Below are 19,302 nucleotides of genomic sequence, written 5' to 3' on the forward strand. Positions count from 1 at the left end.
CGAGATCCTGAATCCGTCACTGATGGACGAGATCATATAATAATACCCACTTCCAACAAATAGTGGAAGTATAGGTATAGCCCACATTCAACTAGTTCACAAGCCTCCTGAAGAAAATTAATCCTTAACACAAACACACACACACACAAGCTTTTAATTAAATCTTCTACATAATTGGCTCTAATATCTAAATCTTCAAAACCCCACATTTTGAAGGACACTCGTCGATTAGTTCTAGATACCAGAGTTACCGTTTTCACATATAATTTCTGCATTAGTTTTTGTATATTTTAAATGTCAATATTCTAAAATACTAGCAATGATCAAATGGTCCCTAAGACATAATTCTAGACTGCTATAAATAGCATACAAATTGATAACATCTTACATTAATATAACACTGAACTATTAACAAATTAACATCATCAGTTCACAATTATACAAAATTAGAAATTGAACCAAATACAGAATTAACAAGTTAAGGGTATAAGATAGGTAAATTACCCCAGTGACTTTGACGTACTGCCCATCAGCGGCTCCTCGCAGCTCAGCATCCGGGTACTTCTTTAGAAAACTTAGAATTCCCCGCTTTTTGTAAGCATAATTCCATATTAAAACCACCACGACAGGGACTAAAACTGCCACCACTGCAACCAAAATCACTGGCTTCTTCACCGCTGCCATAAGGAACGCACCCACCACCAAGCCCATAACTACAACCACCAAGGACACCCACATTGCCACCCTCGAAACCTTGAAGCTCAATTTCACCTCCTCCCCCAAGCTCGTTACTGCCGAGCCGTACAGAGCTTTATTAAACGAGCTATGCCCGGCGGACGGACTGTCCAGCCTGCCCGATCGGCGATTGGAGCTGGAGGAGCCCAATGGGCCGGAGGTAATGAGGCCCGTGGGCTGAATCGGCGTAATGGGCCCTGAGAACGAGGAGGAAGAAGACTTCTTGTTAACTGGACCAGAGTTTGGGCCGGATCTAACAGATCCACTATTGTGCTGAGAAGATGAAGATTGCCGGGAAGGAACTTTAGGCGGAGCCAGCGGGTGGTCCCCACTTGATAATTCTATTCCGTACATTTTTCCTAGGTCGCCGGATTTCTTAACATCACCGCCTGTGTAGGGAACGGCGCGTGAAGCCACTGTCGGCTGGCGCTCCTTAAGCAGCTGTTCAGGTCGACCCGAGACGTAGAGTCCATTGCTTAGCTGGTGCGACCCGGTTCGAACGTTCATTTCAGTGCGAGAAACTTGCTGAACTGAGAGTTTGCAGAAAGAAAAGATGGAGCTTTTAGTGCGAGCATAGGTGGGAGAGGTTGACAAATGACGAGAAAGGGACTTCGATAGTAGTGAAATGACGTTTGTGTCCTTTGTCTTTTTCTGTGACTCGCTGTCACTGTGTGTGTTGGGATTCGCACGGAAATTAGTTTAGGTTGTTAGTTGAGTGACGTCAGCAATTTAATTTTAATTGCAATTATAAATTTATAATTCACTCAATCCATTTGTACAGAAGAAAATTTCACAGAAGATTGTTAGAATACTCTCATGTTATAGAGTCCATCGTAAAAAAAANAATCAAAATATGTTACTTTTGAAGTTTTTAAAACATTGATGTTGAAATTCGTGTCACAATTATTTGGCACATCGACTCCCACACATAGTTAAAAAGATGTTAACGAGCAAAAAAAAATATTCGAATTTAAATCTTTTTATTGTACGTAGTTAGTTTGAATCGGTACCAAACACACATTACTTATAACTTTTTAGAGGTTAACTTATAGTACGTAGTTATCACTTTCAAATCCTACAATTAAGAAACATAGGTAGGTGGTCTTTGGCTTTCTGAAGCTAAATATATAAATATGTCATTGCATTTGGTCCCGTGTAAATATACTATACAATCGAACTCCATTTATAGTTTTAGGACCACTCTCACATACGCCAGCCTTGCAAGGTAATTTATATATATATGGGTATTTATTGACAAATATAAATGAATAGTTTAGAAGTTGACGGTGCTCGTAAGTTTTATAAAATATGTGAATAAAAAGTAATTTGATCAACGTGTTTATAAAATACCTAGAAATAATGGATCAATTAGAGGAGGATAATAATAATTAAACCTTATTCTCAGCGGAAAGTTCATATATAAAAAAGAATAGAAATATAAAATTTAAATTGTAATGACATAAAAGCCTACGTGTTCAAATGGTTATATTATACATATTATTCATGCGAAATAAGATGGACAGATACTCTTTCAAAGTGGACAACACATATGATATAACGGCTAGGACATAAAGGTCGAATCGTTACATAATTACTGATGAATAAAGATATTTATACAAATTTTGTTGACAAAATGGTATATTCACTCTCACAAAATTAGCGAACCCCACATGAATTTAAAAAATGTCGACTTGTGGTCCTCACCCCATTGTGAGTAGTGAGTAAGGGAGTTTGTAAAAAAAAAAAATTGTACATGTAACATGATCCAATTACTAACTCTCAAAAATTTTCCTCATGAATCAACTATTGATTAAAAAAATAATTCGACCGCTGTGATACTAAACATAAACAAGTAAAAATATCTTAAATTACCAATGAGATATTTTGTCAATAACTTCTTTGAAAAATTTTAAAAATTGTCAATTACACCTTGTTCACCAGGAATATGCAACTATATCACTTTGTGTGATTGTCGAGGATATTGGCATTGCTAATTTATGATAGAAACTTGTCGATGATTCTTGACAATAAACTTGTGGATGATAGAAACTTGTCGACTGTTACCTGATTCCCATCAGATTCATCAATCGTCCGTGAAATTTCAAGTAGTAATCCTTTGATCAATTTATTTTTATTATTGTTAATTTTTAAAAGACCACCATAAATTGTGGCCAGATATCATTTAATTGAGTTGGAATTGAGGTTGAGTTTTCGGGTCTTGGGAGTGTCTTTGGAAGGGCTCAATGTCTGCTCAAGAAAATCAAGTAATATCCAAACGTGCTAGAAGTACATCAAGTGAATGATCAAGCGGCCTGTCTACCGAAAGAAATTCTAATTTGTGATTTTTGGCCTTTAAACAATCCCAAACAATCTATAACTCTCTAATACTATATATACCCAATCAAAATCCATCTCTACGGGGTTAAGCAAATTATTCATTGAAGAGAAAGATCATATTGAAGAGCATACAATTCATTCTATAATCCTATTACCTCAACCACAAAATCAAAATATTAAAATATCGAAGTACCATAAAATTTTCTAAGCATTATATTTTACTTTGATGTGGAAACGTAACAACATTATTTTTGTGTGTTTATAATATACCAAATATCTTTCGGAGTTCTAAAGATTTTGAAAGACGATTGAAATTTCGGTTAGTGAAGAACGAGCTCGTTCTTGATGATCCACGAAGGGAAAAGAAGTCTAGATGGAGGCGGCGCCGAAACGCACTGTTGAGGAGTTATTTAGCCTATCATTGAGACAAAAATAAATATTTTGATCAATAATCTATTACCAAATACAAATAATTAATTAATACTCTAATTTCTTAATCCGATTGTTGAGACTTCCATTTGTTTTTGTTCGTATTTAAATTCTATTGCTCGATGCATATGGTTTTCCTTTTCTCACTAGTCACTAGTAAAGCATGAAAATCTTTTGCCAGTGGTGTCGAAATGGATGGGCCGGTTCAAATCGACCCATCCAAGTTGCAAACCGGAATGGCCTATTACAATTATTGAACCGGATCGTTCCAATTAGGAGGCTGGATGTATTGACCCGGGGGATTGCTCGTGACCCGAGAAATTGAACTAGCAACAGTGCAACACTAAGGCATATAGGAAGGGAAAAAAGGGTTAAACTATGTTTTAAAACCGAAGATGACTTTGTTTGAAAAATCTTTCGAGAACTTGTCAAAGCGGATCGTTGACACCCGTGGCGAGCTGTATAGAATGTTTTTTTGAGCAACCAAAACAATTCTATATTTTTCTGCCCAAAATATTTCCTTTTTAATTTTTTATCAGCAACGTGAGATGGGTCACCGAATTAATTTAAAATGAGCCAAAAGTGTCCAAAAGGATTAAACCAAAAAGGGAAGAGTTCACAAATCAGGCTTTAAGTATGCATAATTCAAAATTCAGATTACAAATTTTATTAATGCAAAAATCAGGTTTTGATTAATTAATTAAAGATATTTATTAAATAACGATAATAAAGTCGCAGTTATACGAATAATGGTCACAGATTCACAACTATAGGTTATAGATTTATTTACTGATCACATGTTATCAAATTAGTTGGTCACGAATTTTTTCGAGGTCACAAATCAAAATTTTCGTAGGTCACAGATAAAAAAATTATAGGTCACAGTCACACATTTTCAAATTTGGTGATCACAAATTACTTTTTTAGTCACAAAATAATCAAATATCAAGGTCACATAGTTAGTCACAGAGGTCACGGACGCCAAACGCTCGATCCCGATCCGCCACAATACTTGGTCACGAACACTAACCTCGGCCACAACACCATCACAACCACCACCACCACTCCAAAGACCAACAAACATAACTAAATAAGTCAATACTAGCCACCGCACTAAGCCAAGCAAGCCACCCAATCGTCAGCAATGATAGGGATCGAACAGTAAAAGTATGGCAGGTCGATCAACCTCATCGTTGCACCACCGCCATCACCATACCATACCACTACCACCTGTTATTCTCACCAAACCGCACTGCTACCTAGATCCACCGCACCAGCTCACCCCTACCGTTAAGTGCACTACCGCCACCACCAAACACACCAATGATATCCAACCCACAACCTCACTACAGTATCCACTGCCAACACAATCGCCAATAGAAACCACTATACCCACCAGGACCACGACCACATTCAGAACCACCACGAAACATGCCCAATCATACAGCCCGTCGTCGACACCAGATTTATCACCGTCTCCCCAATCCAAATGCTGCACTTCCAAAGCAGCTTCCAACTCTCATTTCACCACCATCGCCAACCGTTAACCACAATAGTCGCCACCAGTTCACCACTAGATCTGCCACATTCAAAAAAATCCAAAATCGGGCTAGGACGTCAGTAGTGTTGCTTCGTGGGTAGAAAAGACCCCAAGCGCCACAAAAACCCCAAAAAACCCAAGCGCCCTAAGCTACGTTGAGGAGCTCACATCGTCGCTGTACAGGGAGAGCCCTCGCTGCGACGTTGCTCGCAGTGGCGATGCCACTTTTGTGCTGCAACTGTTGGTACATAGAAAGAGAGGGAGGTGATGTGGGAGTGCTGCTACGTAGTGGCGATGCCGCTTGTGTACTGCAACAGTTGGTCCATAGAGAGATGAAGGTGAGGCAAGAGAGAGACGGTGGGGGAAGAAAGTGAATTATGAAGATGAATTAGGGCTATGAAACCTGATTTGTGAATTATGAAAGTTGGTCCCTGATTTTTGAATTATACTCTTTAAACAACTGGAATTCCCAACCAAAAATCTGTCCAAGTTTTGTACACTTGATCTAGACCTTATCTAGTAGAACAGCCCAATCTGGGTTACATCACAAAACAATCCAGCAGTTGCATTAACATAACTCATTTCACATTATTTTTCTCGGACGTTAAGCAATCGAGAGATTAAGAGATCACAAATTAGAAGTGTATGTTAGCTATGCAGCATAAATCGTAGTAAATAATATAATGGCAAAGAAACATAGCGAAGTATTTAAGATATACACTAAGACCGACAATGGAACATGTGATAATTTACAATGTATGGTTCGTTCAAGAATCTTGAAAATTGAAAACCCACCTCACCAAGTACAATATGTGCTAGAGCATCAATACAAATAGTTAGATGGCTTCTACAATTCTACTCCATGTAAGCTAGGTTTTATACCTTCTAATTTTGACGTACTAACTTTAAGTATCATAGTAGAATGGATCAGATCATTCGACAACTAACACTACTAATACGTGTTATAATTGTTTTACAACTGTATCATCGTATATTTTTTTTCCTTCTTTGTACTTCATATTCCAGCAAAGCACTTTCACTAAAGAACGTCTTGATTCTTTAACTAGTAAAAAGCGACTAATTAAACCAAATTAAGAAAGTTCTTGACGCCATTAGATCATCACATTTTGGATGGATATAAATAAGCAAAAGTGCATTTACTTCATTACAAACTTTATCCGTGGAATCAATCTGCCACTCGTCTTCCTCACAAAATTAGCCACCTGTTATAACTTTATAAAATAAGATCAACCATTTTCCAATTTTATTGATAAGTACTTATATAACTTACCTTTTAGATCAATAAACTGATAAAGTGCTTAACTTTGTCCACTTAAATCAAGTTAGCATTGAATGATGCATAAGAAAACTGGAGAATTGGATTCCTTTGAGAAAAGTAACTGTTCTCACGGGACATCTCTGAAATCATCTTCCTCTCATGTTATGAAAAGCCAACCCAATTCAACAAATCTTTCCTTATTGGAAAATCTGAAAAAAGCTTGTTGATATATGATCCCTCCATTTCTTGTCAGTATTTTTCTTTAGAACCGATGTTCCTAAACCAGTTCATGCACTTCCTAAAATCAAATCACACTTTCAGAAGAAAAATAACTTTTGATTGTGTGTTTTGATAACTTTTTGTTAATTCTACGTACTATATTTGTGTATATATTCGATGGCTACCTCGTGCTTTAATCCATTTCGACTGCGAAAGTTGAAGAGCAAATCTTTATCAATTCCTTCTACTTCAAGAACACAGTTAAACTATGATGCAGTCAATATGGAGAGAAAGAGAGTTGACAGTTTGGAATCATGGTCAATGATATTGGATTCTGAGAATATTGAGACTTGGGAAGCATCTGGAGATCAAGAGGAATGGACGGCTGATCATTCTCAGTTATTTATAGGCAATAAGTTTGCTTCTGGTGCACATAGTAGAATTTACAGAGGAATTTATAAGCAGAGAGCAGTTGCTGTAAAAATGGTGAGAATTCCAACTCATAATGAGGAAACTAGAACTTTGCTTGAACGACAATTCAAGTCGGAAGTCGCCCTTCTTTCGCGTCTTTATCATCCCAATATAGTGCAGGTTAGATTTCCTTTAATCTTTCTGAATAATTAAAATTATACAATTTGCAGATCTTACCATCTTAGAGTTACATATTCTTTCTGTGCAGTTTATTGCTGCTAGTAAAAAGCCTCCTGTATACTGTATCATTACCGAATACATGTCACAAGGGACTCTAAGGATGTATCTAAACAAGAAAGAGCCATACTCACTTTCAACCGAGACGATTCTTAGGTTAGCCCTTGATATATCACGGGGAATGGAGTATCTTCATTCACAAGGGGTGATACACAGAGACCTCAAATCGAGCAACTTGCTATTAAACGATGAGATGAGGGTTAAGGTTGCGGATTTTGGCACGTCTTGTCTCGAAACACAATGCCGCGAAGCCAAAGGGAATATGGGGACTTACCGGTGGATGGCACCGGAGATGATCAAGGAGAAACCGTATACTCGGAAAGTTGACGTTTATAGTTTTGGGATCGTGCTATGGGAGCTCACAACAGCTTTGCTTCCTTTTCAAGGAATGACTCCTGTGCAAGCTGCTTTCGCTGTGGCCGAGAAGGTTTGATTTACGACTCCTATTTAAGCTTTTAGACGAAATGATTAATTCACATCTGACTCATTGAGTTACTTTCCATTTTTTTAGAATGAGCGACCGCCATTGGCAGCAAGTTGTCAACCTGCTCTCGCACATCTTATGAAGCGCTGCTGGGCAGCAAATCCCTCCAAGCGTCCAGATTTCAGTGACATTGTATCTGCTCTGGAAAAGTACGACGAGTGTGTAAAAGAGGGTCACCCACTTACTCTTCACTCAGGGTTAGCAAGCCGAAACGCCATTGTCGAACGCTTAAAAAGCTGTGTATCCATGAATTCATCTATACCTGTACATACCTGACTCTTTTGGACAAGTATTCACATTTTATTCTGCTGCTAATTTGGCTTACCAGAGTAGATAGATTGGTTTGTAGATAGTATTATGCTATTTGTACAAAGTGTGTTTACAAATTTAGTTGACAAAATAAGTGTTGGCAAAATCCAGGTAATTGATTTCCAATAATTTAAGAATCTGTTTTTGAAATGATTAGTGTAGATATTATTTTGTCAACCAACTTTGTACATATAGCATAACCCTTGTAGATATTCACTGTTTTCTATATTTTAGGACTTATAATCGGCAATAGTGATGAGTGAACCTTATGATCATGCTTGGTAGTATACAGTATTGTATAGGACTAAACAGGACACTGTTACAATACGTATATCAAATATTCTCAATGAATAAGTAATATGTTCATATGCTCATGGCATGATATGTTTATTGAAAGACTGTGTATACTAAAAGTTTTAAAACACCTTGTCATCATAGAATTAATTCTTTGATTGAAATTTTAATATATCGAATCTTACAAGCACCTTTGGACTTAAAAGTCTACCATCACTTTTTTCCATTATACTCTAATAAAATTAAAATGTCAAACCCTACATAAAGCAATCATATTAGTGTCCTGAAGTCATGAGGACAACATTGCTCAATGGATTGTAAACCTCTCCAATCCTAAATCGAAATTATTGCTACCGAAATTTTCAGAGACGGAGACAAAAAGATCCCTTCTAGACCCCCAATTTTGAAGGGGGACTGTTGGGGCCTGGGCAATGTGGTTCTGGATGAGGAGATTAACCCCCAAAAATTAACGATGTGAAAGTAGACGGTGTGCGGACCACACGCTAATCTGGACCCCAGTGCATTGCCCAAGTGATTAAAGTCATAATTAAAAGTTGAAATTTTGAGTTCTGTGATATAAAGAAAGAGTAATGCCATTCGTAATCGCTCACTACGGTAGTCACTCTACGTGGCATACATATGACATGCGATTATTTGATGCATTAATATGGTAATTTTTTTATTCATTAATACATTAAATAACCACCTGTCATGTGTATGTCACGTAGGGCGATTGCTGTAATGAGCGACTGCAAATAGCATTATTTTAAAAGAAAACAGTAGTTGATTCTTGACTTGCTCCCACCAAAATTTAATCATCTAAAGTAAGTTGTGACAAATGGGTTAGATTCCATATATCAAATAATGAAGAATCAATATATATTTATATTTTTTATTTATTCTTTTTTGTTAGCACTAAAATACGTATATAAGTTCTTTTTCCTTAAAATGTGTTTGTTCAACCAAACCGTAAATAATAGACTAGACTGGACTATACTAAAAAGTACTAGGAATTTTTTATAAAAAAAAAAATTTAATTTGGATTCTTTTATAATATTGACTTTTAAACTTTGTTAAAGAAAAGTAAGAGACCTACCTGCCTAAGAGTCTAAGGAAATACAAACGCCGAAAGTAGATTCTTGTTATCGCTCCAATAAAATGTTCAATTTTTGAGGAAGCAGAAGTTAAAATTTGATTTGAATTGTTTGACGAATTTAAAATTATATTGGACTTTCTATTGATTTGGTTGATCATTCTTGCTGCAGAATGAGTTGGAAATTTCCCATCTGAGTTCTGACTATTATAATAGCTTGCTTGTCAAAATATATTTTCCTGGAAGTTGCATCCGTTTGATCATTTATATTTATCAACGACTTCAAATTATTTCAAGAAAAGTCCATGACTATATTATGCTGCCAATCTATGAATTTCGAGTTTAGGAAGGCGAATTGTAAGTTATGTCATTTTTGGACTGATCTTAATCCTGCAAAACCAACGAGTCAAGCTATAGCAGCTCTATGCATCATTTTTGAACAAAGATTATCCTCAAGGATCGATAATATAAAGGGTCAAAGTGGCAGCATTGAGACCACGGATTTGACTTTGAATGCTTTATTAGGGATGACAAAAGGGTCGAGTAGTCCGTCGACTCCTTGACTCGGCTCATTGAAGTTCGGCTCATGGATGATTTGGGCTTGTTTTTGGACAAGCCTGACCAAGCAGGAGGTTCGTTTGACGAGCCGAGCAAGAGCTCACGAATGCCTCATGAGCCTTGGTTCACGAGCCCACCAGCTTGTAAAAATGTAAACAAAAAAGTCAAAAAAAGATTTTAAAAAAAATAAAAAATTCTTGGGCTTGTGGGGTAAGCTGAGCTAGGCTTGACTTGGATCTTGAGCTCACGAGCTCATGGGTAGATTTTGATGGATTTATCTACTTGTACAGAATTTTTTGCTCAGTGCTCACCTTGTTTACACATGCAGTGATGACATAAATGATTGCCAGCAAACATTGTTTTTGTTTGCCGACATTCAATGACAAAAGGCATGAGGAAAATGCTATGTATACACTTTATAGTGTACATAATGACTTACATCCCTTTCACATTGAGGGAGACCCACGAGACACCCTTTGAATATGAGGAGGGTGTAACATTGTATGTACATCATTACGTGCATATAGCATTTCACTCCTATCAAAGTACATAGAAGTTTTTTCTGTACATATAGCAAACTCCCCAGCCTGGTTACCCTGTCGACCAGGTCTCACTTCTATCACCTCGGTTTGCCGCACAACCCTCGCTGCAATTAAAACCTATCCACCCTTGTTTGAATTTACTATTATCATTATTATTATTATTATTTTATCAAAAACACTTTCCTCAAATTCAATTTTGCTCACATTTCTACAATAAAATAAATTTTACAAGTGAACCAATAATTTTTCCATTAGTTTTAATCATATATTAAAAAAATTAAATTAAATTTCACAAAATCACTCATCTCTACATAGAATAGAAGAAGATAAGCCCCCAGGGAACATCTCCAAATGGTAAAAGGGGAGGGTGGAGAAATCCAGCTTTATTTGAAGCTGTCGCGTCAAGGATTCGAATCCTGAAATATGGATCTGACTCTTGAGTAAGTGCAAGTGTACAAATAGCCTTCCACCCTGTATCCTTGGAGGCATAACCTGCGATTTACCTCCCTCACGATACTCCACCCTATATCCTTAGAGGCATAACCTGCGATTTACCTCCCTCACAATACTTCAGGGTAGGAACAGTGAGGGACCCTCAAAATTGGGGTTCAACCTTTTTTGGAAGAAGATAAAACCAAAAAAACTAGAAAACAATTATTAAAGATGGGCTGGCTGGCTATAATGGCATCTCAAAATGGTCGGTTAGTAGAATTCCATGAATGTTCACCTAACCATTCCAGAGTTGAATTCCCACAAAAATATAGATAATTAAGCTCAAACCAGATGGGCAGCAAAAAATGGAGAAATTAATCAGAGGACACAAATTATCTGCCCATAACTAATTTACATTGTGAATTAAACAGACAGTTAAATAAAAATGCTACAAAAATTAAAATAAAATTCTTTAACGAAAAGGGGATTAATTTACACCAACCAACCTTTTCAACTCCAAATGCCCCAAATCTTCTCTCCAAGAGAACTCACAAATTTTCTGACTGAACCATTCTCAAATTCTTCCTCCACATCATCCTCCTCCGCCTCACCGCCACCAGTCTCACCGCCAGCACTAGTGCTTTCCGAGGCCGAATTTGACTCCTCAAAATTGTTCTTAATCAAACTCGACCCAGACTTTTTCAACTCCTCAGAGCTTTGACCACTCCCTCTCACACCTTTACCCTTCCTCCTTTCCTTCTTGCTCTTATCTTTCTTGTTTTGCATCAACAGACTTTCTTCAAAAGCATCTATTACCTCGTGTATCAGCTGATGGTTAGGTGAAGAATCCCACTTTGCCCAGTAGCTCATGTAGCACCGGAAGCAGTAGCAGTTGAAAGAAGATGGGTGGTCAGCATCCACCTTTGCACCATCGGAGGAGGTGATGGCTGCGGAGGCCGTGGAAGTGTAAGTGGCAGTTTTCTGGGTTGCTTTACGATGGTTGTTTGAAAAGTTAGTAGAAGAAGGGCAAGAGATAAGATATGCCAAAACCTCTTTGTCATCCGGGGATAGAGCTACCGTTAAAGTCAAGATTGTCGCCGGTAAAAATGACAGCAGCCGGTCGGAAAACGGCGGCGTTGGATGAATTTTCTTGTATAGCTTCTTCATAACAGATGAGAGAGAGAGAGAGAGAATGGTTCCCTGTATATATTGATAAAAAGAGATTTTAAGGATCTATGAAGTCTTGGTTCTTGTTTGAGCCGCATTTTCTTTTCATTAAATATATTTTTCAACAATAATTTGATCACACTTTAATAACATATTTTTCTATAAAATAATATTACATATAAATTTAAAAAAAATTTAAATTATTTTAACAACACATTATTCATGAATATTTTATTCAAAAATACATTTTTTTTTGACAAAAATCTGTAAAGCCCAACAAGATCCCACTTCCCATTCCATCTCAATATTCATTTGTGGATTAGTAATGTCAATTAGTGAAAAAACGATTCAATGATCAAGACTTATTTTTGGCATCTTTTATGATGGTTATTTCCTATGACTAAGAATGTCAACGAGCCAGCTCGAGAGTCGAAATTTGAAGCATGAGTTTGACTCCAATAAAATGGTGCGAGCTTTTTTTCTGAACTCTAGCTGAGCTTTTGACTCGAGCCTTTCTGAGCCGAGCAAGGCAGGATTGGTCTTTTTTCAAGGGGAAAAAAAAAAAAAAAAACCTTGTTGCCTTCTACAAGGCAGTCGTGTGCGGCCTTTCGCCGCTTTTCCTTCTCTTCCTTTTTTTTTGGTCCATGAGCCCGAGCCGCATGAGCCTACTCAGGCTCAACCTATCCCCCCAAAATGAGGCTCAGCCCGAGCCTCGGCTCAATAGAATCGAGCTGGGGCGACCCAAATTAGCGAGTCAAATTAACATCCTTATTTGTGCCTCTTGAAAAGAATATACATAGTAAATGATGTAAACGGATTTTCCGGTACTTATTTATTACAGTGGACCCAACCGTCCCCGGATCTTCATCAATGTTAAAAAAGAGAGAAAGTAACAATAAAGTTGGCGTGAGAAATCATGGAAAAAAAGAGAGCAACAAATTGGATCCTTGACTTGATGTCATGGTCACATCAACGGTACAATGTGGTGCAATAACAAATTTGCCAACACTAAAATTTTGAGGTTCGAAAGCAATGAAGGTATCTTTGATACAATCCACTGTCATAAAATTTAAATGCTAACAAGTAACATCAATATATTATGACACGCTACAATGTAAGTGTTGTAAGACATATGATTGATACGCATTTCGAGACTGTCAGATCTTTAGGATGAACTCTGAAGACGGGATTTGATCCATGATTCTAAAGAACGAAGCTCTTCATTACTTATTGAGTGACCAAGACCCGGGTAAGCCTAAGAAAAGTAAAACCAGCCATTTCATTTATAAGCGTGTTTGATATGGTGAAAGAACATAGAGGATTGAAATATATTTTTAATAACAGAAATCAAACACGAGGTGCAGAGTGCTTGAATTAGTACCTTGAATTCGCAGCTCAAACCAGATTTTTCGATGAAGGGTGGACCTGCTTGCCCAGCTTCAAAGAGCACAGTTCTGTCAGCCATTCCGTGAGACCACAATATGGGTGTCTACAAACATATTTCCGTATATCAGATCCTTGATACAACAAAATGACTTCAAAACAATGGAAATACATGTCTAGATTGACAATGAAATTAAAGCTCTCGAAAAGACTGTTGACCTAAGGACGAGATTAGTAGGCAAAAAGGCAGGATTTGTCAACCAAGTCCCTAGCAAAAAAGGCATCTCTCATAAATATTCAAATGAAGTTATATATGGTCTGAGTTGGTTCCATCATAATCTAATAATTTTGAATGTTGGAAGCTGGGACTAATATAGATTTTATCATGCATTTCATATGCATCTCAAACAGTAGAGCCTCTGATGCAGGAGATTATTAGCATCCTCTTGACTGCAAACTTCAAAGGAACTTTATAGACCAAAAATACCCAACGACACTCCATCCACAAAACTTTGAATTTTCTTCCTATCAATGCTAGACCAGTAAATAGTTACTTCTTTCAATCTTGTAAGCTGGGACTAACATAGATGCTATCATGCATTTCATATGCATCTCCAAAAGACGTAGAGCCCCTGATGCAGGAGATTAGTAGCATCCTTATTTAAAATCTTGGCCGTAAACGAAACGAGGTTGGCTCGATTGGCATATTCAGAGTTCAAAGAGACTCCAGAATGCTTGGGGTCCTATGTAAAATTATGAACAAGTTACTAGAGGACTATCCAAATTAAACCACCCATATATAGAACCAACATGCCGTCATCCTAACATGCATCGAACTGTAACATCAAACAGAAAGAAGTTATAGTTCAGGGGAAAAATTAAAATGGAAGACATTTCAAGTATAGTAAGACATAACCTTTTTTGCATCCGGTGTAACCCTCTCTAGAATGGAAGAATTAAATGGAACCCATCCGCTAAACACCGCACCACCACCCAGAGTTTTTGGATACAGCAGAACACTTGCTAATGTCAAGGCACCTACACAACTTAGTAAAATTCACATATATGAGTAAAATCATCAAGGACGCTCATTTCCATTTGCATTAGGTAATTGGGTTGGGGGAACGAGTATGCACGCACACATAAACACGCACGCACGCTCGCGCACAGAGAGAGAGAGACCTCCTTGACTAAATCCACATAAGAAGACATTTCTAGGGTTGGTGCCAGCAGATATCTCTTTGTCTATCATTGCGTGAACATTTTGAACAGCTTTGAGCACACCACCTTCGTCTTTCGGAGATTCCTAACACGTGATAATAAATTACATGACATTTAATCAACATGTAATACAGGAAATCATTTATAAGCAGGGACCATATGCACGATGTAATGTGTATTTGCTAGCCCATAACATCTTGAAGATAAGCATTAGAGGTCTCAGGATTGAACATAATCAAATAATTAAGTATGCTGTCAAAATTAAAAAATTAGATAGGTGTGTATGTATATTCCATTGAATTAGTACACTAGTTTTAAGTTTCTTGCCATCTTCATTTTGTTCCAAAGTATCTCGGATAAAGTCAATTACAGTTGCTTACAAAGTGAAGGTAGTAAAACTTATCCAGCACCACAATAGAGCTATAAAACATCTCAAATAAGCAGATAAGATATAATATAGAGCTATAAAACATCTCAAATAAGCATTTAAAAATATAATATGGTGTGATATTCATAAAATAAACAAATCAAACGAAGCATAACTTACGGCCGTCACAGGAATTTCATGAATGTCAAACCATGAAGGCATGATAGCTCCATCTACAGAAAAAAAGTCTAAATTAGCAAATAACAAAAGTGATGCATGGGATGAACATAAGTTTGCAGATTCAGTTTAGAATCAAGATGAATCCATCAAAGATGATCTGCCTTAAGGGAATTAATTTCCCCAAGATGCATCTCAAATCTCAAATTTTTAGGTACCAAGCAAAAAAGAAAATCTAGGTTTTAAGTACTGCATGTAGCACGCTCGAAACTTTCCATTAATTGTAATGAAAGTATCATATTACAGGGGTTTAATAATCTACATACAGTATAGAAGATTCAAAGTGATGAAATAAGTGAAAGGAGGCATGCATAAAAAATTTCTTCATTTTGTACGGAAGTTTCAACACACGGGAACTGGGGGGTAGACACCTTACAGTTTAAAACTAAAACCTTTAGTTTAAAAGAAGCCCGGTGTCGACACTCTTGGCTAAAGTGTTGACATATGAGCTACAAAAACATTTTCATAATTAAATAACTGTCCAATGAAGACACCTGCATCTCCGACTGCAACATCTGTGTTGGAAAATCACATATTTTCATGCGGCAGCAGGGACGGAGGTGGGGGACTACCCTCCCAAGGCCCAAAAAAAAAATTTTTGTTAAGGCATTTTTCATTTTTTCCTGTAAAAACAGTTTTTTTATGTGTAAATTTTTTTTTTTCCAAGTATTAGCCCAGCTTGAAATTTTGTAGCCGGGTCTTGGATCCAATCCTGGATCCGTCCCTGTGCGGCAGGTACATTAAGTTTGAATTCAAGGCAGGAAGAACAATATACAGCATACTGCATATAAGCCCAGATTTCATAGTACAAGGAGGGATAGGGGTTTACCAAACGATATGATAAACTCAAAACCAAAAACTACACTCTGTCTTATTTTAAAGTAACACATCTACTTAACACGCCTACTTTACATACTTTAAAATAAGTAAACAAACTACAGCTTGACTGGGAATTCCATATACAAGTATTCAAAAGTTCGAATATTGTAATGCTCGACGTGATAATAGGTATGTACAAACCGGGATACCGAACGTAGTACCTCCAAGTATCAACTTAAGCGACACTCATACATCACATTATTTCATTGCTATATGAAATTAGACATCAACATCATTTTGTTGATTTCAATAATAATTCAAATAATTTCTCTTTAAATCTAAACAATGGAAATTAAATCCAAATTATAATATGAAAAATAACATGAATGTTCGAGGTGTTACAATAAATCCATCAACACTTCAATAAAATTAATTGGAAACAAGTAAATGATAGCAATCAAGTTTGAAGGAAAGTCAAATAGTCTCGAACCTCTTTACATTCGCAAGACATTGTTTTCAGTCTAGTGCATAGCCCTTTCACCGTGCTTCATTCTGTCCATTTCGTATTTGTTATAAACCGCACGTGTTTTGTATATATTCCAGTTTTGTGCATAGCCCTCTTACTGTGCTTCATATATGGTTTCATTTTAAATGCATTAAAAACACGATTACATGAATCTACATATCATGCCAACGAAATAAGCAACACGAAATTCCTGTTAGGCCTGTATCAATCTATTGTTCTCGTGATTCACCAACAAAATTGTATCCTATTACTCGGTACAATTCAGATATAACTCGAAATGCAAATTTCTAATAACCAGTAACCCCCAAAACATCACAAAAATTCTAGTTTAATGAATCAACCTCTGAAATTAACAATTATATTAAACTTATTCATAGATATCCACACGGACATTCACTCTAAGAGAACAAGCATATCAATTATGAATTATATATACAGCTCTTGTATCTAATGCAACTTACAATTACAGGTGACTAGGTTAGAAGGGGCAGAAGGGAATGACCATTTGGTGTTTTTGAATTCCGGGGAGGTGAAGAGGGTCTTAATGGGTTCGTTGGCCGGGCCCGAATCGCCGAGCCCATGGAGCCACAACACGAAGCTTCGGGCCATGGGATCGGGCTTGGAGATGGGTTTTGGTTGAGAGAGTAGGATGAAAGAAATAGTTATACCGATGCTGACCGTGATCAAAACTATCGGCTTCGCCAACACTTCGGTGGACTTCATTCTTCATCGGCGCCGTTTAATGCTATCTGCCTTTTATTAAAACGCGACTTTAAGTAAAAGGCGTGGAAAGCTTATCTAAGAGTCCGTAAAATCGCTTATCAAACCCGGAAAATAAACATATAAATTTCATATATCACATTATTTCATTGCTATATGAAATTAGACATCAACATCATTTTGTTGATTTCAATAATAATTCAAATAATTTCTCTTTAAATCTAAACAATGGAAATTAAATCCAAATTATAATATGAAAAATAACATGAATGTTCGAGGTGTTACAATAAATCCATCAACACTTCAATAAAATTAATTGGAAACAAGTAAATGATAGCAATCAAGTTTGAAGGAAAGTCAAATAGTCTCGAACCTCTTTACATTCGCAAGACATTGTTTTCAGTCTAGTGCATAGCCCTTTCACCGTGCTTCATTCTGTCCATTTCGTATTTGTTATAAACCGCACGTGTTTTGTATATATTCCAGTTTTGTGCATAGCCCTCTTACTGTGCTTCATATATGGTTTCATTTTAAATGCATTAAAAACACGATTACATGAATCTACATATCATGCCAACGAAATAAGCAACACGAAATTCCTGTTAGGCCTGTATCAATCTATTGTTCTCGTGATTCACCAACAAAATTGTATCCTATTACTCGGTACAATTCAGATATAACTCGAAATGCAAATTTCTAATAACCAGTAACCCCCAAAACATCACAAAAATTCTAGTTTAATGAATCAACCTCTGAAATTAACAATTATATTAAACTTATTCATAGATATCCACACGGACATTCACTCTAAGAGAACAAGCATATCAATTATGAATTATATATACAGCTCTTGTATCTAATGCAACTTACAATTACAGGTGACTGGGTTAGAAGGGGCAGAAGGGAATGACCATTTGGTGTTTTTGAATTCCGGGGAGGTGAAGAGGGTCTTAATGGGTTCGTTGGCTGGGCCCGAATCGCCGAGCCCATGGAGCCACAACACGAAGCTTCGGGCCATGGGATCGGGCTTGGAGATGGGTTTTGGTTGACAGACTAGGATGAAAGAAATAGTTATACCGATGCTGACCGTGATCAAAACTATCGGCTTCGCCAACACTTCGGTGGACTTCATTCTTCATCGGCGCCGTTTAATGCTATCTGCCTTTTATTAAAACGCGACTTTAAGTAAAAGGCGTGGAAAGCTTATCTAAGAGTCCGTAAAATCGCTTATCAAACCCGGAAAATAAACATATAAATTACATTTAGTAATTTACTACCCTATAATTCAGTCTAATCCCGCTCCTACGTGTATTTGACTTAATGTTATTCATAGTCAACGATTGCATTAGTTATCGTATGTAATTGAATGTTATTTGAGACATTAATTTTCTATAATTCTGTTGCCTTGAATAACAAACTGCCACAAATGAATGCCTATTGGTGTTCTAAAAGTACCTTTCCGAATTCCTGGAGAGGAAGATGCATCTTGGGTTGATGTATAGTGCGACTTGTCAGATATATTAGGTCATATGTGATTTCCCCGTTCTCTCCCCCGATCGAGATATCCTCTATTTTGCCCAAGAAAGATAAATTGAATCATCGAAAATTTGGAGTGTGAAGCACAATTAGATCCATTGTCTGGGGGGATTCACATTACTATTATCAATTAGAATAATTTATGGTTGGCTTAGTTGGACTAAAAAATAACATTACTCTAAGATAACTAAAGTCCTTAGGACTGTAAGCAAAAATCGTCAAATCGAAAAATCGAACCAAAATCATATTTTAGAAATTGATGATTTGGTGTCACGTGGACCCATCAACGAAATAATTTTGAACTAAACCAAACCAATCAAAAACGATTTGGTTTAGGTTTGAGAATTTTAATTGCGATTTAAAACCA

General features: G+C 36.9%; 4 protein-coding genes across 7 annotated transcripts; 1 reads left to right on the plus strand and 3 right to left on the minus strand.

Annotated features, from left to right (window-relative positions):
- Window positions 1-384: 384 nt before the first annotated feature.
- Window positions 385-1,242, minus strand: LOC111395197 (uncharacterized membrane protein At1g16860-like). The gene is made up of 2 exons (XM_023021196.1): window positions 505-1,242; window positions 385-405 (listed from the first exon to the last, which is right to left on the minus strand). The coding sequence occupies exons 1-2, from the start codon at window positions 1,240-1,242 to the stop codon at window positions 385-387; spliced, it is 759 nt and encodes a 252-aa protein (XP_022876964.1).
- Window positions 1,243-6,431: 5,189 nt separating this feature from the next.
- Window positions 6,432-8,412, plus strand: LOC111395934 (serine/threonine-protein kinase HT1-like). Its single transcript, XM_023022164.1, has 3 exons — window positions 6,432-7,130; window positions 7,219-7,674; window positions 7,759-8,412. Exons 1-3 carry the CDS (start codon window positions 6,717-6,719, stop codon window positions 8,005-8,007), a joined length of 1,119 nt encoding a protein of 372 aa, XP_022877932.1. The 5' UTR covers window positions 6,432-6,716; the 3' UTR covers window positions 8,008-8,412.
- A 2,901-nt stretch (window positions 8,413-11,313) lies between these two features.
- LOC111395935 lies at window positions 11,314-12,203 on the minus strand. The gene has a single exon (XM_023022165.1). It carries the CDS (start codon window positions 12,124-12,126, stop codon window positions 11,470-11,472), a length of 657 nt encoding a protein of 218 aa, XP_022877933.1. The 5' UTR covers window positions 12,127-12,203; the 3' UTR covers window positions 11,314-11,469.
- Window positions 12,204-13,045: 842 nt separating this feature from the next.
- On the minus strand, window positions 13,046-18,561 carry LOC111395936 (probable carboxylesterase SOBER1-like). Of its 4 annotated transcripts, none has more exons than XM_023022166.1 (6): window positions 18,270-18,561; window positions 15,278-15,330; window positions 14,650-14,815; window positions 14,426-14,547; window positions 13,508-13,615; window positions 13,046-13,381 (listed from the first exon to the last, which is right to left on the minus strand). In XM_023022166.1, the coding sequence occupies exons 1-6, from the start codon at window positions 18,529-18,531 to the stop codon at window positions 13,292-13,294; spliced, it is 801 nt and encodes a 266-aa protein (XP_022877934.1). In that variant the 5' UTR covers window positions 18,532-18,561; the 3' UTR covers window positions 13,046-13,291. The 4 variants fall into 4 exon arrangements, with proteins under 4 accessions (XP_022877934.1, XP_022877936.1, XP_022877935.1 ...); XM_023022168.1 differs by having other exon boundaries at window positions 14,692-14,815; window positions 18,270-18,558; XM_023022167.1 differs by lacking the exon at window positions 18,270-18,561 and adding an exon at window positions 17,141-17,443.
- Window positions 18,562-19,302: the final 741 nt, after the last annotated feature.

Source organism: Olea europaea, chromosome 6 (assembly GCF_002742605.1).
Source record: "Olea europaea var. sylvestris chromosome 6, O_europaea_v1, whole genome shotgun sequence".
Lineage (NCBI taxonomy): Eukaryota > Viridiplantae > Streptophyta > Magnoliopsida > Lamiales > Oleaceae > Olea > Olea europaea.